Source organism: Gracilinanus agilis, chromosome 2 (assembly GCF_016433145.1).
Source record: "Gracilinanus agilis isolate LMUSP501 chromosome 2, AgileGrace, whole genome shotgun sequence".
In the NCBI taxonomy this organism is placed as follows: domain Eukaryota; kingdom Metazoa; phylum Chordata; class Mammalia; order Didelphimorphia; family Didelphidae; genus Gracilinanus; species Gracilinanus agilis.
In genome coordinates, this window is record NC_058131.1 from 232,346,500 (window position 1) to 232,368,766 (window position 22,267).

The following is a 22,267-nucleotide window of genomic DNA, read 5'->3' on the forward strand; positions in this document are numbered from 1 at the left end:
TATTTAATCTGTGTACAGGAGGGGCCTTGGTTTATGTAGCCAATACATTCCAAGACCCTTTGAGTAAGTTGAAATCTTGCATAATAGTGACCTCAGTATTTCACAAGCTATTATTCTTCATGTGAACCTATCTGATTTTTAAAAAGTACTATAGTTAATGAAACAAAGAGAAGCACTGCCTGACTTGGATGCAACTTCCGATGGAGAACCCTGAAGAAAGGTTATTTGTGAGAGTTAATGTTTGATGAAAAACAATGTAATGATGTTGTGGGGGGGGGCTTAAGGTGAACCCCTGGGGTTTGGGAAGGCTACCTTTTGCAAGGATGAAACAGCTTAAAAATAAAAAAAAATTTATTAATTTAGAACAGTGGTTCTCAAACTTTTTTGGCCTACTGCCCCCTTTTCAGAAAAAATATTACTTAGCTTACTTATATACTATCACTATCCCCTTACAGTTATTCACTGCCCCCAAATGTACCTGTGGCCATCACCGAATCTCTGGGATCGATGCAGCACCCACCAGGGGGCGGTAGCACCCACTTTGGGAATCACTGATTTAGAAGGTAATGTTGAATCTGGCTGGGAGGACAGCATAGGTGGAAAACTGCCTCCTAGATAGAAAGTTGTTTCTTGGGAGGACAGCATAGATGGAAAGCTGTCCCCTAGAGGTCATCAATTCTGGAGTTTTTATACTCTATACAACACTGAAGACATGAGTATGCATTCTGGCACAGTGGGTGGGAATTTGGTCATCTGACCAGGGTCTGTCTGCCTGAAGACATAAGGGGTGACCCTCATAGTTTAGGAGACAGATGGATGTCTGAGATACAACTCAATGGTATTAAGGCATAGCCTGGAGGTGTATCTCTATGTCCATCTCAAACCTAAAGGATGAATCCTCTCAGGGTCTTATCAGATGTTTAAGGTTAGTAATCACAAGGATGCAAGGGAGCAAAGGAATTTTTCTGCTTATAGTTTGCCTGAAATACTTCTATAATTTGGGGGTACAATGTCCCATGCCAATGAGTCACACTAAGGCTTCCATCTTTTTTTAAAATTTAATTAATTTAGAATATTTTTCCATGGTTCCATGGTTCATGTTCTTTCTTTCACCTCCAACCACCATCACCACAGACATGCAATTCCACTGGGTTTTACATGTAGCATTGATCAAGACATATTTCCATATTGTTGATATTTGCAATAGGGTGATCTATTAGAGTCTACATCCCCAGTCATCTGCCCATCAACCCATGTGTTCAAGCAGTTGTTTTTCTTCTGTGTTTCTACTCCCACAGTTCTTTCTCTGGATGTGGACAGCGTTCTTTCTCATAAGTCCCTCAGAATTGTCCTAGATCATTGCATTGCTGCTAGTAGAGAAGTTCATTACATTCGATTGTGCCACAGTGTATCTGTCTCTGTGTTTAAGATTCTCCTGGTTCTGCCCTTTTACTCTGCATCAGTTCCTGGAGGTCATTCCAGTTCACATGGAATTCCTCCAGTTCATTATTCCTTTTAGCACAATAGTATTCCATCACCAAGATATAATTTGTTCAGCCATTCCCCAACTGAAGGATATCCCCTCATTTTCCAATTTTTTGCCACCCCGAAGAGTAAGAATCCCATCTTATTTTTTCTGCCTTTTTTTTTTAACTGCCAAGCCTATATACTTGAATTTGCATATGTTCAATTGTGTAAAACAAGGGCCTACTATACTTGTTCTCCTCAGAAGAATGTAGGCTCCTTGAGGGCAAGGACTGTCTCCCTTTTTTGGCATTGCAAGAGCTTGACCCTGTGCCTGGACCTCAGTAAGGGGCTAAATAAATGTTTTATGACTGTTAATTTGGAAATTACACAGAACTACCAAAGTAGTTAGGAAAACCAAATCTTTAATCAGTAAAGGGATAAGTCCAATATTTGTCCCTTTACTCAGAGCCCGGCACCAAAACTTTTGCAGGGTCTACAGCCTGGGACTCTGGGGACATTATCCCTGGGAGTGACACCAGGCTAGATGGTCGACACCCTGGGACTCTGGGGACATTATTCCTAAAAGTGACACTGGAGGAGATGACTCCAAGGAACAAAAGAATTTGGGGGACCTATATATCATTTAGGGGATCCAGGGGCAGGGAAAGATGACTGACATTACCATCGATAAAATGGGAGTGTTCAAACTATAGGGACAGGATACCATCTAAGCTTGGGAAAGGAATCATAGCTAGAGGCTGGAGTGTAAGGGAAGGGGCTACTTACAATGGATACTAAAAGGATGGTCCCTGCCCAAATGTAGGTCTTCTTGGGAACAGGCTTGATTCAATGGGGAAAACTTCCAAGATAAAAGGAAATTTAGCATTTGCTTAGCTCTACCTAAATGAGATTATCATTTACCTTAGAGTCTATGCTACAAGTTTTGGGGTTTCTACATTCCATGTTGACATGACATAATTAGAATGGGAGTCAGAATTCAGGCAGGGTCTCCAGTGTGTGGAAGGTTGGGCGCTGGAGGGGTTGTGTGTGCATCTGAAGGCGCCTGGGTTCGGAGAAGGGATGTGGGCAGAAGGCCAGGCTCTAGGGTTGTGTACTTGAGTAGGAAGCTGGGCCCTGGGGTGGTGTATGTGCAAGAGTCTGGGCTCTGGGGGAGGGTGCATGTGCAAGAGGCGGGGCTACGGTGTGTGTATGTGTGTTTGTGCACGAAACTGGTCTGGGGAAGGGGGCGGTGCAGGAGGCCAGCTCTGCGGGGGTGCGTGTGCCGGAGGCTGGGTTTGGCGGAGAGCTAAGGGGTCCGGCTGTGGGGAATTATCCTTTAGTAGAAAGCAGGGGTAGAGGCGTTTCTTGTGCAGGAGGCCGGCTCTGGGGCAGTACGCTTGAGTAGGAGGCAGGGCTGGAGGGATACGAGTGCGGGGATTGGCGGGTGGGGTTGGGGCTGGTTAGACTCTGCCTGGGGGGAAGGGGCGTGGGTGGGTGGGAGCCTAGCTACTCCTTACGCCCAGCCAGCCTACATGACCCAGGAAGACCAAGCACTGGCTCCCTCTGCAGGTGGCAGTTTACGGGTTGGGGTGGGGTGCGGGGCAGCTCAAGAGAGCTAGCGCACGCGCACATGCCTAGATGAAGCGGTGTGCGCCTGGCTCGCCCAGCCGAACTCTTGGGAGCATACGAGGCGGCGGGGAGAGGGACTAGAGAGGCCGTTTCCTTCGCTCGCCGCGCGCGGCCGGCCACGTTTCCTTTGGGTTACGCGGATTTCTCGTAGTTCCGGTCTGGCGCCGCAAAGCTGCTGCCTTTCTGCAGGCACTGTGGGAACGCGGAGAAACAAGTGAGCGAGGCAGGGGCGGCGGCGGGTTCACTGTGCGGGGCGGCGGGGCGGAGGCGCGGGCTGCCCGGCGGGCCCGTCTGCTGGCGGTGGTTGAGCTCGGCCCGCCGGCTCTGCTCTGTCCCTAGGATGATCACAGACGTGCAGCTGGCCATCTTCGCCAACATGCTGGGCGTGTCGCTCTTCCTGCTCGTGGTCCTTTATCACTACGTGGCGGTCAATAACCCCAAGAAGCAGGAGTGAGTCGCCGCGGCCCCGCTGCAGGTAATGCCCTCCTGCCCTCTGGAGCTGGCGGCGGAGAAAGGCCGCTCGGGCCAGCCCGGGCTTCACCTGCGCCCTCTCCTTGTGTCTCCCAGATGGCTCTGTACTCTAGAGGGAGCGTTTTCGTGCTCGTCTCTCCTGCCCGCTCAGAGCCGAGGATGTCACAAGCCTGAGCCCAGGAAGGGCCCTCGAGGGACGCGGAGGCGCCTGCTACCAGGACCAAAAGCCAAGAAGAGGATGGGAAGCATTTACTCCAAGGCTGAGGGGTTTGGGCCTCTATTAAACATCCCCCTCCTCTTTTGAGGCTAAACTGGCATTTGTTAAGAGGCAGAGATTGCTTACTGGGAGTTGGGAGTGGGGAAGAGCTGGAATAGTTTCTATGCACAGTGGGTAAGGAGCTGCAGATCGCCCCGTGTGGGTCCTCCGGGTTGGCCACGAAGAAAAAGGCTTTCGAGGAATTGGGTGAGGGAGAATCTGAGACGTCCCTCTGACCTCCCACCAGAAAGGGGAGGCAGCAACATTCTTTCCTCTTTTCCAGGGTCCCCTGATAAAGTCTGAAGCTAGTTGGTGTGTGGGAGGGAGTTTTAACACTACATTCAATCCTGTCCACCTTTCAAAATATCAAACATTTCTTGAGGTTTTTTTTCCAAACAACTTTTATTTCCTCAAAGTCTTCCCTATCCTATGAAACAAGCCAGAGGCAAAATCTGCCACTGAATAGGGCTCAGTGTAGGGGCTGATTTCTTTTCCAACCCATCAATATAAAAAATATATATATATGGTCCCAAATTCCTGTGCTGTGGAGGGAGGGATGGGGCTATGAGGTCCCTGCTTCTTTGTCCTGCTCCAAAGTGGGCCCGGGACAATGAGGCTGGCTCTTTAAGGGAGCCATGGTTGTTACAGGGGGAGAAGCAACTGATTAGGGCATTTCTTGTGCCCGAAAACCATGGGAGGATGTCCTGCCATGGAGTTGGGCAATATCATACTCTGGGAGACTGAGTGATTAGGGGGGGCTTGATAATAGAACAACTATCAGGCTGTCCCAGTGCCCCCCCACTATAACAAGTTGGGGGCTGGGGGCAAATGATGGGACAGGACAGAAATGAGGAGGCAGGGGCAGAGTGGGGCCTTGGGGGCCCAACCGGGTACAGCCTGTAAAAGAAAAGAGGAAGGTCAGGGTAATAAACTCTGCTCCTTCAATACTCAGCCTAGGAGGATCTGTTCTTTGTATAAGTGTCCAGTGATAGGCAGCCACCTGGGTTTTAGGGTCTTTCTCCAATGGAGAAAGGGAATCTCAGCTAAAAGTTTTCTTAGTGAGGATGGCGGTAATGCCTTGGTAGGAAAGTCTAGGAAGCTGAATTTTTCAGTGGGATTGTGTATTTGGACTGTAGAGTGATAAAGGAAGTTGGGGAAAATCCTTAGAAAGGAGATAAAGTGGTGAAGGACAAGAATGAAGGTGAGAATTATAGGACATAATTCAGGGTCACAGAAATCAAGATTCCTATGGAAGAATTAGGGCCCTTGTGCTTACCCTGGTGCAGCAGAGCAGGATTCTGGCTCTGGCTCAGTGCTGTCCCTGGTCCGGGGGATGGGGAATGTGGGGCCCGAAGAGCCTCTCATCCCTCTGCCAGGCGGCGATGAGCCCCGGCCCAACCCGGGCCTAGCCTGTATGGATAGGGGATGGCGCTGAGGGCTAGACTCTTCCCCTGAGCTTCTCACTTCCTGGACTTGATTCTGGCATCTCCATGGAGGGAGTGTGGTACAGTAGGGGGTTAACACAAAGGAACTAGGACTTAGTACTCCTGGGGACTGTCCCTAGCTGGACAGGTAATAAGGGCCTGGGGCAAAGAAGGACTTTATTCAGGCTGGATTATGCCTTCCAGGGTCTTACCCAGGGTAGGGATAGCAAAAGGGTCCAGGTGCTCCACAGTTTTGAGTCTCTGTGGCCCCTCCTCTGTGGCGAGGGGCTAGATGAGCAGAGAAAGCTCTACATGGGGAAATGGTAGCTATATGCAAACCTCCCTCCAGAGATCCTCTGCTCCTTAGCCCCTGCCAGAGGAGTTTATCCTCAGTTGCCCAATTGGGTGTTGCCTATACCCCCTTTTGCCAACCCAAAGGGTTCAACACTAGCCTGGGGGCCTGGTCTGAACCCTGGGGTTGGTGGCATGGCTGCTCCTTGGAGCAGCAGCCAGAGGTGTTACCTGGGGAATCCGGGACCCCTCCTGGCGGAAACTCTCCTCGGGCAGTTCTGGGCAGAAAGAGAGGAGAGGCTGAAGGCAAGGACAAGAGAAGCCAAAGCTAGGAAGCTGAGGCTGGGGTATAACTGGCAGAAAAGAATGAAGCTATGGAAACTGGAATTATGGGTTGAGGGATTGTTGCTAATTGTTAGGGAAAAGCAGATTGCTATGGTTTTCTCATTTCCCAGATAAGTTCCCTACTGTGGCAATAGATCAGTGTTGGACATTCTCCCTCCCACTACCAGAATGAAGTATGTCTTGTCCACTGGATCTGGGCTGTTAGGGTAACTGTTCTGGGAACGGGGAGAGGCTACAAAGTGTTACCTGCAGTCGAGCCCTGATGCAGGGGGTTCGAGACCCACTCCCCAGCAGCCCCTTCCCGATAACCATGACAGTCTCTGGTTTATCCCCTGCAGAGAGGAGTGAACAGCTACTCCCTAGGGATTAACAGAAAATTATAACTGGAATGAGACCACAGCAAAGAGGTTTAAGGACTACAAATCACAGCATTTGAAGGATGATGAATTAATGTCTTGGGGTTGGCATAGAGTCCTTCCTAATGTGGCTTTGGTCAGAACTTAGCTACAAAATTCTGGTTATAGAGAAGATGCTCAATCTTATGTGCCAAGTAGGTCTTCCAGGACCTCTAGTCATTAGATAAGTCAGACCTTAAAAGATAAAGTCAGAATCTGAGATTGGAGTGGGTATGTGCTGGTAGCCCCTTAAGAATAAGTATTATAATCATGGAAATGGTAATAGCTTCCTAGAAGGTGCTCTGTTCACACAGATGAGCCTTGCTTATTAACTCACAAAGAAGGAAAATATTTGTTCCAGTTAAGTTTAAGTAGATATGAGAAAGTACCTGCAAAAGGCTGCCCTTGTCTCATTTCTAGTGTCCTACCATGACACCGATTTGGGGATTAGGAACTACAAGTGGATATCATTGGACAAGTAGGAAAAAAAATCTCTTTTGAAGGGATTAAGTTGAGTAGGCATAATTCAAAATCTTTTTAAGTCATAAAATTCTCAATTTCTTCCAGAAGAGATAAATGTTTTATGTGGGACATCAGAATAATCCAGGCTTGTGAGCAGGGGTACAACTGAGGCTGTAAGAAGGGATGGACCAGAGCCATGTGGTATTGATAAGGAAGCCAGACTAGATGGCAGCAGAGGTGAGATTCTTGTCTAAGGCCTTGTTGATGGGACTGACTTGTAGCTGTTGATTGGAGGAATAGGGGGAAGTCGGCGAGAGCAGAAAGTCAATGGCATTAGGTACAGACCTGCTATACCAAGTGAGGTAGGCAGTAAGCAGGTGCCCATGTTTCTTGAAGGGGCTGGGCCGGCACTAGAAGGGGTTGGGGGTGAGTCCAAGCTGCCTGTGGTAGGGTGATGGGTAAGTGGTTGCTGATGGGTCAGTGGTTGCTGCCTTCGTCTCCTGTCCTGTCCTCGGGATTCTGAGTGGAGATGACAGAAGAGGATAAAGGAGGAGTCAGTAGGGAGTTGCTCTGCCCATCTTGCTCATCTCACAAGATAATTTACTGGAGTCTGGGCTTTGTGCATAAATAACAGTGTACTTTTTTCCTGGAGTAACCCTCAGATGGAGAGAATCTCTAACAAACATTAGAGATGCAAAAGCAAGGGGAAATAAACTATTTTCTCTAGTTAAGAAAACTATTATGATGCTAGGAAGTGAACCAGGATTTGTGTTTTCCATCTGGGTCTTTTCCTTGGGGAAGACTATGGCCTTGACTGTTACCAACTACATCTTAAAGTCTATTCAGTGACCCAGTAACAGATTATTAAATATTACTATTGATAATTTTTTTTCATATTACAAGCTATCTTTTATCCCAAAATACCATTGAGGACTCCCCTATATCCTGCCACTGAGTTTCAGTCTTTTCTGATTATGTATATCAGACCGAATATTACCTCCCATCCAGCTTATAAGGCGTTAGCTAACCCAGTGCCTGTTTCTTTTACCTGCTCGGACTTTCCAGTCTGGAGCAGCCCAGCTCTGCCCATGACTCTGTTGTCTTTGTTTCCCTGCTGTGTTGCAGTCCTCTCTTTCCTCTGTCGAGCTCCCTGTATCTGTCACACACAAGGAGGGTATTCGGGACTAGTTTCCTCAATAAAGAAGAGGGGGATAGGACAGAGTATGGGCACGGCAGGACTTTTAGCTAGACCTCAGAAAAGCAAGATTCCATCTGTTCTCTTTCAACCTTATCTTTCTGACTTAATGTCCAATACTGGGCTCTTGTGTACTTTTTTGGGCTTCTAGAATGGAGGGAGGAGAGTACTGCTTGAAGGCATTTCTTGACCTTGATTATGAGTGGTTCTGATTTTGTTTTCAAGAGGGTACTTTCTCAGAAAGGCCAGTTATACCCAGCAACTATAGCTGGCCAAGTTGGAAGCCACATTGCTGTAATGACCTGTGCTAACTGGTTTTTCTAGATTGTTGTCTCTTCTGTTTTGGGGGTGGCAAGGACTGTTGCCCTTTTTGGCAATAGCTGAGGGGAGTGGAGGCTGCTGCCACTGTGGAGCTCCTTTCTGCATTGTATATTTACAGGATATTTGCTCCTAAGCTTCAAAGAGTGAATGTATTAAAAATGTAGCAAGAAAGAAATAGAAGTGATGCCGTTCTGGAGTTATCTCATGGATCACTTAGCTCAAGTGTTCTTAATCTTTTTTGTATCATACACTCCTTTGGCATTTTGTTATTTCTCAGAATAATGCTTTTAAATGCATAAAATAAAATACATAGGATTATAAAGGAAACCAATTATACTTAAACACAGCTTTCAAAAAACATATATTTAGAACCCTTACCTTCTGCCTTAGAATTGATATTAAGTATTGGCTCTAAGGCAGAAGAATGGTAAAGGCTAGGCAATTTGGTTGTTAAATGACTTGTCCAGGGTCACACAGCTAGGAAATGTGTGAGGCCAGATTTGAACTTCTGGAGTCATCCTTTCCAGGCCTGGCTTTCTATCCACTGAGCCATCTAGCTGCCCCAAAAATAACTTTTTAAAAGATTCACAGATCCCTAGTTAAGAACCCCCAGCCTAGCTAGAAGGCACATGTAGATGACCTAGAAAATAGATCATGACTGGAATGCAGGCAAGATAAAAGTAATGACAAGGGACTTCAATTACATAGAGATCTGCTGGGTTCTTCACCAAAAACAAAAGTTAACAGACTCTTGGCTTACCTAAATGCTAGCTTTATCCTTCAGAAGACTGAGAAAGCAACATGGGTCACTGCTGTGTTTTGACATGATACTGACCAATAACAAAGAACCGGTGGCTGAAGTAGAAAACAGAGGCAATCTTGGGGGAAGCATCTCTGCTATCTTAAAATTAATAAAGGAGGGGAAAGCCAGGCTAGTCTGTATATTCAATTTTTGAAGAACAGATTTCAAAGGGTTTAGAAAAAGGTTAGGTAGAATCCCATAGCTTAAGATTTATCAAAGTAAGTCAGCCCCAGGAGGGCTACCCTGAAGAATAAAATCCTAAAGATGCAAAAATAAACTATTGGGAAGAAAGGAGTTATGTAGAGACTTTTTGAGATGCACAGGGAATTTGATGGCCCACTTAGGTCATATTACAAAAAAGCTCTACGTAGAAGTTGGATATAAGGATGCATACTGGGTGACATTATCCTGTAACAGCAACATTAGGAGCCTTCAAGTTCAGAATGAGCTGAGGTGGTGGGCAGCTGGGTGGCTCAGTGGATTGAGAGTCAGGCCCAGAGATGGGAGGTCTTGGGTTCAAATCTGACTTCAGACACTTCCTAGCTATGTGACCCTGGGCAAGTCACTTAACCCCCATTACCTAGCCTTTACCACTCTTCTGCCTTGGAGCCAATGCACAGTATTGACTCCAAGACAGAAGGTAAGGGTTTAAAAAAAAAAAAGTAAGCTGAGGCAACAAAACTGAAAAAAAAAAAATTAAGGTGGGGGAAGCAGCTAGGACCAGTCTATGGTAAATGGGATAATAATGTATGATAGCCAGCAGAATATATGATATTCAATTTTGTATTTTTCCTTCTGCCAAGAATCCTTGTGTTGGAAATACAAAAATAATTAGAAGGGATTGGAAAACCAATATAAGCAGGTACTGAGAGCATCTCAGCTGTGCCGAGTTCAACTCAACAGCTTTCATGTGCTACATCCCAGATGATGTTATTGCTGAGCTTCCCTTGGTAATTTTTGAAAGACTGTGGAAACCAAGATAGGTGCCTCAGGTTTGGTGAAGGGCATATGGTCTAGTTTTTTCAAAAAAGAAAGAGAATGGACTATAAACAAGAAGTCAGTGAATGTTACTTCTTTTCCTAATCATATTCTAGAACATTAAAAGGATGGTTTGTGAAGATCTAGAAAAGGAAATTGTGATCATTAAGTCAGCATGATTTCATCAAAAATACTGTTGGATAATACTACAGTTAGGTATCTTAAATGGTTGAATGACTGGATTTGAAGAGTAGCCATTCTTGGAGGGAGACCTTTAGTGGAGTTTCTTGGGATACAGCATGCTATTTGCATTTTAACCAGTAATATAGATAATATATCAGATTTGCAAATAAGAATAGCATGATACTGTCAAATGTTTTGTGAAGTCCAGATAATTCTGTCTGTAGCATTCCTCAACTGTAAGAAATAAAATGGATATAAAAGGAATGAGCTAATTCCATTTACACATAAATCAGTCTAGTTACCATGTCAAAAAAGGAAAATTTAGTGGGGCAAGGCATATCTGCCACAACCTGGGCAGCTTAAGTTTTGTCCAAGATGCTCAAAGTTTAGGACAGTGAATGCAATAGATATTGCCTATATCAGAGGATTAGAGATGCTGTGTCTCAGTTTCTCTTATTATACTTGGGCAGCAGGTACCCAAAAGACCTCAGCTGTGCTGAATTAATTGTTCATATCCTCAAAAGCGTTTGGAGGATAAATTGACTTTAAGGGCTGTGAGAAGAGAAGGCTGGATGCCAAGCCCTCTGAATTTAGTAGGAGATATAGATGATAAAAGTTTTAAGTGTGAAGCCAAGAGTTCAGAGCACCTAGTGGCAGGAGTTCCAGATCCTATCTAATTGTACATATGATGGTTAGAAGGCCCCCAAACCTTCTAATGACTAGTCAATCATGTTCTTAGCTTTGGGAACTGAATGAGCAGTGTAGTATTGAGGAAAGGCACTAGATTTGAAGGTGGGATCTGTTCAAATTCTGGTTTTGCCATAGATTATATCATTTAACTTTTTTGGGCCTTAGTTTCCTCATTTGTAAATTGAAATAGGTCTCCACTGGATAACCCCTAAGATTCCTCTAGATCTAAATCTGTGATCTTTCAAGTGTGGGCTCTTGAGGCCACAGCCTAAAAATATTGGTCCACTGCCATTGGTTTAGAAATGCTATTAGGCCAGGATCCTGGCAACTCTCTGATGTGTCTTTTAAGGTTGTAGTGGGGACATCACTGGGATGTTCATTTAAGTGGACTTGTTCAGTTGCTAGAAAGAATATAGAACTGGAGAGAGTGAGATGGTTTGAAGATGATCTGATCTTTCACATACAAGTGTTAGTTGAAAGGAATGAATTTTCCTAAAAAATGGACATAAAGGTGAAAGAGGCCTCTCCGCCGAGCAGTTGTATCATTAAAGCTAGTAAGAAACGACTTAAACAATGAGGACAGCAGGAGGATTGGATCAGAGTTTCTCTAAAATCAAGATGAAGATGAAAGAACTAGGATATGGCAATGGCATTTGAGTGTAGAATCCAAGAATCCCGCCTAAGGCCTTAAAATTGCTGGGAGAGTTTGAGCTGTTTGTCCCTAATAGAAAATCTATTCCCTGGTCTTTTGATCAGCCTCAGATTGACTTTTATTCTATAAATAAAGAGTCCCAATGGGGCAAGGCCAGGTGGTAGAGAAGAAAGAGCCCTGGAGGCAGGAAACAGTTGGATTCAAATCTTTTAGCAAAGGTTTGTCTATTTCACTTCCCTACCAAAGGAGTTCCACTGATTTCCTGTTGCCATTGGGATAAAATATGAACTCTACTTAGTACTGAATCCATTATCTGGCTCCAACCTTCTGTTTCCAGAATCATATGCTACTATTACCCACTTTCTGGTCTAAACTGGCCTGCTGTGCCATGACATCTGTGCCATGCCTGTCCCAATGGGGCATGCCTCTTATCTAGCAGCTTTCCTTCTTTAACCTCTGGCTCTTAGACCCCCCAGTTCCTGAGCCACCTCTTGCAAGAAGCAGTCACTGATTACCCCAATTTTTATTACTCCTGAGATTACTTAAAATAATAGTGTATTTTATCTCTCTGACTACATTAATTTCATGCATGAACCCTGTCCTGGTAAAATGTAAGCTCTCTCATTTGTCTCTGTAGTGCTTAGCATATACCAGGTGCTTACTGATTGACCAGCTCATACTGCTTGATCCCTAGGCTGCAGCAAACTGTGGAGAGCTTAAAGGTAGTATTTCCAGCTAAAACCTAAAAAGACTTATAGGCTACCTTCAGTATTCTGTTGACACCACAATTCCTAGCTCCTCTCATCTTAAATTGGCCTATGATAAAAGCCATAAACCTACTCTGTCATCAGTGGGAAAATAGAAAGGGAAGCCTGGACTTCCAGAGTTCTCTGACCCTAGCAACAAGTAGTTGAGGGCAAGGGCTCCAAGGTCTGTTTTGAAGAGCTTTGTTCCCCAAAGTTGTAGAATGATGTTTTAGGACAATGAAAAAGAATTTGTCCTGAGGGAACAAAACTATTCTAAAATCTGAAGTCACAACAGAAACAGTGATGACTTAAGTGCTTCTCCCTCATGCTCCTTCTACCCACCACTTCGGAAGAGCCCTTCATCTGAATTTGGCTGCCAGCTGAATTAAGGATCACAGGGTTTTTTTCAGAGTAAAGCCCCTGCCACACCCTCCCTCCCTGCCCCAGCTTACTTAGCTTAGTAGAAGCTAAATTCATTAAGACTCTGCATCAGGGTTCTATTAGTCCTCCTAGATAGGAGATGAAGTAGGAGGCCTCTGTTAAGTTATCCAGCTTTTACTGTAAAATAGCCTAAGTTTTACAAAAGCATTTTCCTCACAATATACATCATCTTCATTTTATAGAAATTAAAGTCCATAGAGATTAAATGACTTGCTTAGGATCCCAGAGCTCTGAAGAGTCAGGATATTTGAGTCCAGGTCTCTCCTGAATCCAAATCCACGTCTTTATCTATTACATTAGGAGCCTCCCAGCAAACTCACTTATAGACAGGGACCAACCAAACGGTCAGGGGATGAATTTAGCATGATAGGGGACAGTACTTCTTTAATCCTCCTATCAATAACAGGTGGAAGAAGTTGGTCTGCCTGTCCTTTCCCTGAAGGCTCCTTCCCTTAGCTCTGATTGCATTTTTGTTCTGAATATATAGCTACCTTGTGAATTCTCCTTTGCCCAGGACAGCTCCGTGGTTACTTCCTCCCAGGCTGTAGCCACTCTCTGCAGAACAGTGTTTTATGATACTGTAAGCCAGGTCAATTGACCCTTGACATAAGCTTATGGTTCCTAGTGGGGTGGGTAGAGCAATGGGGCTAGATTCTAGAGGTATTAATTTCATGCATGAACTCTTCAGAAGAATAAGATGTTACGATAAAAATTGAAGGTCAGAAAATTTACTTTCCCGAGGCCACACAACTAGTTAAGTGGCAGAGCTGGGACTAGAACCAAGATCAGATTCTCTGTAGTGGGAACTCTTCCCATTACCCTGGACATATCTCTGGCATGGGAGAAATGAGAGCCAAGAAGTCCCTAGGGAAGTGTTCATCTCAGAAGCAAAGAAAGCTTTCCTCAGCTGAGCTCAGAGTAGCACTAGCCCAGAAACCTTCACATTGTGGATCAGCTGTAAATCCAAAAGCCACATATGACACTGATGAATAGTCTAGTTCAAGGGTTTACTTGGGGGCCTGAGAACTTAAAATTTTTTTCATAACAATTTCAATACACTTGGTTTCCTTTGAAAGCCCCATTTTAATTTATGCATTTAAAAACATTCTGATAAGGGGTGTATCCTGTGAAAGGGGTCTGTGACACAAACATTAAGAACCCTTACTCTAACCTTTTTCTAGAGGTATAATTATTTCCCTGTTCCTTGCTTCAGATTACTTTCAGATCATAAAATTATATATTGAGAGGGATAAGACACCTTAGAGGTTATAAGGGTCAACCTCATTTTACAGAGGAGGAAATGAGCATAGACTGGTTAAGCTACTTGTCCAAAGTTTCCCTGGTAGCAAGTAGTAGAGCCAGGACTGGCTTCCACTGAACTTCTTTTTCTTCTTTCCAAAAGCCTATCCTCTCTGAGTGCCATTATTTTCCTGGACCTGCCATATTGGGCAACATCTCTCGGCACTGAGGATAGCCACGGAAGGGAAAGCAAGAATCTGGCTTGCAAGACTGGAATAGATGTTACTTGAGGTCAGCCCCTTCAATTCTGGAGGACTTATGCTTCTGCCTAGGCTCTAGAGCCAGAAGTAACTCCAGTTCTCAGGGACCTTGAGATAGAGCCATTATCTCATCTTGCTATGCTACAACTTGGAGAGAGTGCCTACTTTCAACAGTGCTCTATAACCCTTGATTTAGAGATTACATGCCTCAATACTAATCTATTAACTAGCATTCCCTTTTGTTAAAGGTCTTGTCTGACTCAGAATATGTTGAAGCCAACAGTTCCTTGGACTTTTGGTAGAAGGTGCGTAGGACCCCTACTCATAGCCATAGGTCCCAGTGTGTGGCCCCCATGCTGTAAGAAAAACCAAGGTCTCAGGTGAAGCTACAGATTCTGCTGTAATCTGGTTTTTATTGGTTTACCCCTTGGTTCAAGCCCAAAGAATGAGTCATCAGGGCTAATTCTCCCCCCAACAACACCAAAAAGAATGGAACATTTGCTCCAGGGACTTCCTTATTGGCTTACCTCTAACAGGGCCTAGCACCCGATGGCTGCCTTTCTGGGTGCCAGGACCCAGGCCTGGTAGCCCTGTGGGCCTGTTATGAAAGGTAAAGCTGGGTGAAGTTTTGATCTGTGGAGAGTTTTGTTGGCTGCTACCACTGGTGCCAGTGCTGAAGCTTCGGGTCCGGCTCAGGGTATTTTCAGAGCATGATATAGGCAAACCACTGTAAGGAAACAGAATAGGTGAAATCTGTAATGGGTAAATTCCAAGTCTTCCCCAATGAAGAATCAATGGAAAGGAAATACCCTTAGGTTAAGGGTAATACCAAGGGAGAAGAAAAAGCAATCTACCCTTGATTAGCCTCTGAGCCCATCTCATGTACTTCCAATCTGGGTCATGCCACTAGGGAATTTATAAGTAGCCTCCCTGTGACAAATGCTCCTAGCCAGTAGAATAGTAAATTGATAGCTCTACCTTTCCAGGAAGTTTCTTTCTTATTCCCTCTGCATGACCTATTGTTTCCCCAGATTAAGGATTCTCAACAAAAACACCTTGAGAATTTGAATTCATAACACCTATTCCCCCTCCTAGAAGCAGCCAATGGCACACATTAGTTATAAAATTAAATGTGTCCCCAGTACTTTGTACATTCCTTGAGATAGCCAAGACCTCATGTTTTATCTCAAAATTAGGTAACTTCCTCTTTCCTCCCACCCCATCTGTTGTCCTTACTTAGGCCCTTTTGGTGGAGTTCGAGAGCCTCTCCTTTTGTTGATGCCCATGTTGAGGCCACTACCTAGACCTCTGCTGTTACGAACATGTCTCAGCATCCAGGCTCGCAAGTTGTTGAGGCAGCTGTGCTCTGACAGGACAATTCGTGGCCAGGGATTGCATTCTGCCATGTCCAAGGCTGCAATGGCTACAGCCCGCCCTACCTGCCAAGGGAGTTCAAGTACACAACTCAGTATTTAGGAGCACCATCCCCTGCTTCGTAGAGAAGAAAGTGATACCCGAAAAGTTCCTGATTTGGATCTCAAACTTATGCCGTGTCTGAGAGAACACTGGTTGTAGCATATACTATGGGGACAGTCACTGTCTCATCTGATCTCCTATCCAAGCTGAGAATCTTTGTCTTTCATTTTTTCTTTTTCATACTACTGTTTTTATGAATTGCTATCTCGAGGTAAGTCAGATAGCAGCACTCTCTGCTGTGGGATTAATGACCTTCAATGTTTAAAGCAGAATGGTCTGAAGATTATAGGAGGAAATTAAGCTCTTTTCCTCTTCTGTGGAGCATCCTTTGGGGCCAGGAAAGACATGCATACTCTTGTATGATGAAAAGGAAGGTCCAACAAAGGCAATAGAAGGGGAAAGACCTGAGCCCAAAAAATGTTGGACAGAGGTGTACTCCCAAAGCTGGAAGGGATATTCAACTGGAGCCCTACTGCCAGTACAGAAGTATACAACTCCCCATTCTTTGGAAAGATGTAACCAGAGCCTTAGTGGCACTGCCCTCTCCAGAAGACAGTCAGGTGGATCTATTGGAGGCTACCTATGGTTTGAGGCCACCCTGCCTGATGCCTATGCACTTGCCCCTGTGGCTCATTACCTGCTCAAACAGCTCCACAGTATATCTGGATCTGAAGGCAGGTGGGGGAGGGGGGCTGGCACGCCCATTGTCGTGGCAGGCAGCAGGAATGCTGTTTACCGAGCGTCCAGTGTTGTAGTTGCATTCAAGTGTGTAGCTAAGACACAGAGACCTTTTTTTATCACTACTCTGGAAAGATGTGAATATCAGGAACACAGAAACATATAGTTCAAACATTCTAAAGTGGTCAAGGGAAAAGATTGAGGGCTACTTCCCAATGAGGTGGCAACCATTCCTGGTACCCTGCAAGCTAAGCAATGGAAGACAGGCCCACAGACAAAAGGCTTTTCTTCTGAGAAAGATTGGGCTTTCACAACCCCATTCCCCTCTCAAGGCTGGGTGTGGGTTCTCATTGGGGAAACTATCCAGAGGCTGAAGCCCTATTTTGCCAGTGTCCACCCCAACCTGTGGATGATCCCTGAGGCTTTGTAGATGGCAACTCGTCCACTGCCTTCTTTAGACTGGCCATCTCGACGATCCCGTGCATACATGTTCTTCTCCGAGAAATTGCAGCCTTGGAAATCAAAATGTGCTGAATTCAGGGAGATAAGCTTTGGGTACAGCATATTTTCCACCTATTTGGGATGAAGAGCAAACTCAGAAGGTACAGTGGTAAAGAGAAAGAAATAAAGGCTAGAGAAGGCAAGGGCCAAGTCACTCCATTCAATAAACTACAGATGCTACAATTATCAGTAGTATCAAGTTAAAAATTCTTGAATTTTTCACTGTGTCCATGGTATTGTACTAGCGGTTTAAGGAAGGTATGTATGGTTAAGTCAACACAATTTCTTTCAGCCCTTTTCCCTATCATCCACCTACCCTAATCTTTTCCTTTTGGCTTCCATTAGAAAAGGCCTAATAAAGGACAGGTAGATGGCATAGTGGACAGAGTGCTGGGCCTGGAATCAGGAAGTTCAAATCAAGCCTTAGATCCTAGCTATGTGACCCTGGAAAAATCATTTAACCCCATTTGCCTCAGTTTCCTTACCTGGAAAATAAGCTAGAGAAGGAAATGGCAAACCACTTCAGTATTTTAGGGGGCAGCTCGATATGGATAGTGGATACAAAGCCAGGCCTGGAGATGGGAGACCATGCATTCAAATCTGGCCTCAGACACTTCCTGGCAGTGTAACCCTGGGCAAGGCTCTTGATCCTCATTACCTAACTCTTACTACTCTTTTTCCTCAGAATCAATACACAGTATCGAGTCTAAGATGGAAGGTGAAAGTTTAAAAAAAGAAGGCCCAATTTTTTTGTTACAGTTTTGACAAGCCTGGTCCTTAGCACCAAAACGCTGATTTTAAAAGTACTCTATAATCTCAGATTTGCAGATTTATTGCCAGTGCCCTCTGAGAGCTAATTTTCCTCCTAGCCACAAGCTTGTAGCTAACCTTCCTTATGTTCTCATATACTGTACTCCCTTAATTTCTAAGGCATACAACATTTCTAAGATAGTTTCAAGGCCCCCTACCTGTGCACTCTCATCACTGAAGCTATTTCCATACATGAAACAGCCCCTTTTAGAGGCATGTCCATGTAAGTCTACATAGTAGGCCACACCGCTCTCCTTGGGGGGAATGGTTTCAGGGGCTGGCTCCATCTCACTAGTTTCTGATTCCAAAAACCACAAGCTATTGGGGTCTTGGCCGGCTGGCTCAGCTTGGGTCCAGGACTCCGGATTGTCCTCATCAGCTGAGAGTCCAATGTGAGTCTCATTTTGGAGATTGTCGTTTTTTTCAGGTTCAGAAACAGGAGCAGATGGGGCTGAGGGTTGGGGATTTGTCTGGTGGTCAGAGGGAGTGTGGGAATTCAGACGTGAGTGCACATGGTGGTAGAGCAGCACTGCCTTAGCCCCATAGATAGCTGGGTGCAGGATTGCATCTGGCTTTAGATACTGACGGTTCAGGTTCACTCCTCGTGAGTCTGTCCTGTGTGGAAACAAGAGGTAAAGTGGGATTCTGGAAAGCTGAAGTGGGAAAACAGACTGGCATGAGTGGCATAAGATAATTGTAAGCAGGGAACTGATTATCCTATAGTCTGAAAAGCTAAGCCTAAAGTAGAAAAGCCAAAGAAAGGGAAGATTGAGGACACCTCACCCCAGAGCTCCAGACAACCAGTGAACAAAATCAGACTTTCTACAGCAACCAGTGTTATCAGCTTCATTGTTCTTGAACTTTCTCTGTAGGCTTGACATTGTACCAGGTGTTTTGGAAGAGTGTACATGGTTAAATCAATATAACATAGGAGTCTGGGAATAGTTCTCCACAGCCAGGTGACCCTACATCTTTTTTCCTTCCTAGTTCTCCCCAAAGCTCCAGGAAAATGTATTCTTTCTCAGGCTGGATGGGGCATTCCCTCTTTAGGATGTAGGAGAGTTGTGAAGGCAGGACAGAGCAAATTGTACCTAATCACACCACCATAACATTTATCAAAGGGACTACTGATGATCAGGAGAGGTGTAGGGGGTGTTCCTCTTACCGATAATGACCTCGTACCACACCATCTGGGTTCAACATGGGAATCAGCTTAAAGACAAAAAGACGACGTAGGGTCTGGGCACGAGGATCATCAGGTCGAAGGATAAAGTCCAAAAAGCCATTGAAGACAAAGCTAGATGGTGTCTCCCCAGGATGCACCCTACTACTCAAGAAGAATATCTGAGATAAAGAGAAGAGCAATTATTAGGACTGTCAGTTCTGGTTCTGTATATCAGTGGACGGTCACAGCCTAAGTCCCAGCTGGGGTTGTAATAGATAGCAAGGAATCTGAGCTGTCATTCAACTCCTAGATCAGGGGTCGGCAACGTATGGCTCTAGAGCCAGATCTGGCTCTTTCTGCAGGAGCCATAAAGTCAATTTTTTTTTCAGGCGCTGTTACAGGAGCGCACACTGTGAGCTCTGTACGGCTCTCATGAAATTACATTTTAAAAAATGTGGCGTTTATGGCTCTCACAGCCAAAAAGGTTGCTGACCCTTGTTCTAGACTAAGACTGGAGAAACTGATTAGAGATACACAAACACCTCATAAGTGTCAAGGCTTCAGCTGAGACACTTGTAATGACAGAGAAGAACCAATTTCCTACCTTTCTTTCCTCCCCACTCACCCTCTTGCCTGAGAAACAAAATGGCCGGGGAGTGCTGGTATCAGGAAATAGCTGCTCCAGACGGGGTTCTCGTTCATCTTGAAGCCCATGACAGGAACTCACAGTAAGCAGATCTACACGAAGTCCATCCAGAGAGTTGCAAAGAAGTTCCCGGTGGTAATAGATGGAATCTAAGGGGCTGCAAGGATAAGGTCATCAGGCCATGGGAATCTCCCAATGTCTCAAGAAGGGACAGTCCACATTTGCAGAAGAGAATTAGGGTAGAGATAGGGAGACAAAAACTACCTGGTCCCTTAACCTTAAACCTTTGTCATTTAGAAATTGAATGCAAAAATTTAATCAAAAAACAGAAGCAGAGGGCAGCTGGGTAGCTCAGTGGAGTGAGAGCCAGGCCTAGAGACAGGAGGTCCTAGGTTCAAACCTGGCCTCAGCCACTTCCCAGCTGTGTGACCCTGGGCAAGTCACTTGACCCCCATTGCCCACCCTTACCAATCTTCCACCTATGAGATAATACACCGAAGTACAAGGGTAAAAAAAAAAAAAAAAAAAAAAAACAGAAGCAGAAGCAGAAAGTAATAGAAAAGTGAATGCAGGTCAAAAATCTAGGAAATAAGGCACATATGCTGGCATAAAGAAAGCTCTCCATCAGTGGGGCAAAAATCTGGAAAGAGCTTATAATGATGGCCTTTTCTTTGGTTTGGGGCTTCTCAGAGATGGGGATTCTCTCTCAGGCTGTGCTCTGTGGGGGCATAAGAGCCCATATTGGTTCTGGATCTATACTTAAAGCATATTCTGAGCACAAAGGAGTCAATGAGTAAATACTTGTTTGACTAACTTTAGAAAAATTTTATCCTCTTTCTTTTTGGCTCAGACTGTAGAAGGTCTGAACTAGTCAAAAAAATATGAAGTATGAATGGCATGATGAGATCAAGGCAACTAATACTCATTTCTCAAAGGAAGCCAATGGTAGTACACAACTATTAAGAGAAATGATTGAAAAAGTATCAATTCAGAGCTATTGGGACAAATCACTAGAGAAGCAAAGGCATGCTTTGCTTACTATACTTTGTGGAGAGAAAAGATCTGAGAACACACCTAGTAAGCGAAGGATGGCTTTCCAGAAAGCGCTGGTCTAGCTGGTTCAGCAGATCCTGGCAGTCACTGTAGGAGAAGGGGTAGCAGAAGGCGAAGAAGGTGGTGGCCCCACGACCCTCCACGAATCGGTGCACAAAGGACAGCACAAACTGTGTCTCTGTCATCTGAAGGGACAGAGGAGGAAGAGGAAAGGACAACCAACTACTGCCCCCATAAATATTTAACTCAATACTGGCAGCTATTTTCTTAACACTGCATTAGTGTCTAGTTTTCACCATCATGGCAACAGTAACCAGTTTCTCAACTTCACAGTTGAGAATATGTCACCTGTCTCTATTCAGGTACTTGCCTTAGCTACCAGCCCTTTCTTTGCCTCCCTAGGCACTGGGATTAAAGACATATTAAAGGATATAGATGTAACTTGGGTTTAAAGCAGTCAACCTAAGAGTCCTTTCTTCCTAGTTCATTGTACAGGACAAGAGAATGATTTTTCTCTAGGGATACTGGCATCTCCTATTCTGCTCCCTCCCCCCCTTTTTGCTTTTTCTATAGCAATAGTCCTTTCTTTTATGTGGAAACTATACCTCAAAGGTGGGCCTGTCACGGATCCGTTCCCATCGGGGTCGAGTGGGTAATGTCCGCACAAAGGGTGCCATGCCCTGGGAGTAGAGTTTACTTTGCTTGTTCATGTTCATGATGTTGATCTTTATGAGTTTCCCTGGAATTCCTCCCCGGACACTGAAGTAGAACCATGACCTAGCAGGATAGAGTAGGGAGAGAGAGAAGTTTGTAAGAGAGTGGGATGAGATAGCAAGAGAACTGGAGCAAGCCAGGTTAGTAGAAAGAATGGGAAAAGTCTGTTCAATGGGGATGAGAAGTTTGGTACTGTGAAAGTGTGAGGAGAGTCAAGTAGGTCCCTGGGAAAACAGGGAGGAGAGTATGGCCAAAGGAAGTATGGCTCTGGGTTTCTGCATATTCCCTCCCCTTGACCCCAGCTTCATACCTGTTCCCATTCTCATATTCTGTTTCAGCACAATCAGGCCGTGTCCACACGTTGAATTCGTAGTCAGAGGTAGAGGATACTCCGCTGGTGGTGGGGGCTGATCCCCCACTCCCGCCCCCCTCCCCTTCACTAGCCACAGAATCCACCTTCTCCACATGGGCCAAGTTCCCTGAGTCAAATCGGGAACTGAACAGCAGTCCCCCACAGCGCAGCTCCATGGTGGGGCTGGGTAAGCATCCTCCTGCCCCAGACTGGCCCTGAGAGCTAAGGGGATGGGATGGGGATAGGGAAGGAAGGAAGGAGGGGAAGGAGAGGGGAAGAAGACAAGCTGTGAAAACTGACTTTATTAGTCTCTGGGGTTCTGAGGGTGCTTTCCAGTACTTCAAGAAAACTGGGGAGCAGCTTTGATAGAACAGCAAAAGGAGAAGTTACCACCATTAACTCTGGGCTTAGGGTTATGACCTAACTCCATTATGCTACTGCACTGGCTAGCCCAATCTCCAGACCCCAGGGGCTTCCATCCCTGAAAGGGTACACGGGACTAAAACGGGCCGAAAACACCAGACTCTGAGCCCTCTTTCTCTTTCCCGCCCAAAGTCTCACTGTGTAAGTAGATCGGCCTCAATTCTAGGAAGGACACCCCAACGTATGGAGGCACTCCCGAGGA

At 45.2% G+C, this 22,267-nt stretch overlaps 2 protein-coding genes across 4 annotated transcripts; one reads left to right on the top strand and one right to left on the bottom strand.

Moving 5' to 3' along the window:
• Nucleotides 1-3,203: 3,203 nt before the first annotated feature.
• Nucleotides 3,204-3,884, top strand: OST4 (oligosaccharyltransferase complex subunit 4, non-catalytic). The gene is made up of 3 exons (XM_044663743.1): nucleotides 3,204-3,310; nucleotides 3,436-3,571; nucleotides 3,664-3,884. The coding sequence occupies exon 2, from the start codon at nucleotides 3,437-3,439 to the stop codon at nucleotides 3,548-3,550; it is 114 nt and encodes a 37-aa protein (XP_044519678.1). The 5' UTR covers nucleotides 3,204-3,310; nucleotide 3,436; the 3' UTR covers nucleotides 3,551-3,571; nucleotides 3,664-3,884.
• Nucleotides 3,885-3,989: 105 nt separating this feature from the next.
• AGBL5 (AGBL carboxypeptidase 5) lies at nucleotides 3,990-21,828 on the bottom strand. Of its 3 annotated transcripts, XM_044663741.1 has the most exons (15): nucleotides 21,601-21,828; nucleotides 21,182-21,353; nucleotides 20,598-20,761; nucleotides 19,503-19,680; nucleotides 18,878-19,056; nucleotides 17,871-18,327; nucleotides 16,805-16,974; nucleotides 16,361-16,496; nucleotides 15,484-15,686; nucleotides 14,775-14,974; nucleotides 7,789-7,896; nucleotides 7,086-7,259; nucleotides 6,130-6,242; nucleotides 5,770-5,816; nucleotides 5,105-5,233 (listed from the first exon to the last, which is right to left on the bottom strand). In XM_044663741.1, exons 1-15 carry the CDS (start codon nucleotides 21,816-21,818, stop codon nucleotides 5,185-5,187), a joined length of 2,568 nt encoding a protein of 855 aa, XP_044519676.1. In that variant the 5' UTR covers nucleotides 21,819-21,828; the 3' UTR covers nucleotides 5,105-5,184. The 3 variants fall into 3 exon arrangements, with proteins under 3 accessions (XP_044519675.1, XP_044519676.1, XP_044519677.1); XM_044663740.1 differs by lacking the exons at nucleotides 5,770-5,816; nucleotides 7,789-7,896 and adding an exon at nucleotides 3,990-4,720 and having other exon boundaries at nucleotides 5,100-5,233; XM_044663742.1 differs by lacking the exon at nucleotides 7,789-7,896.
• Between the last annotated feature and the right edge of the window lie 439 nt (nucleotides 21,829-22,267).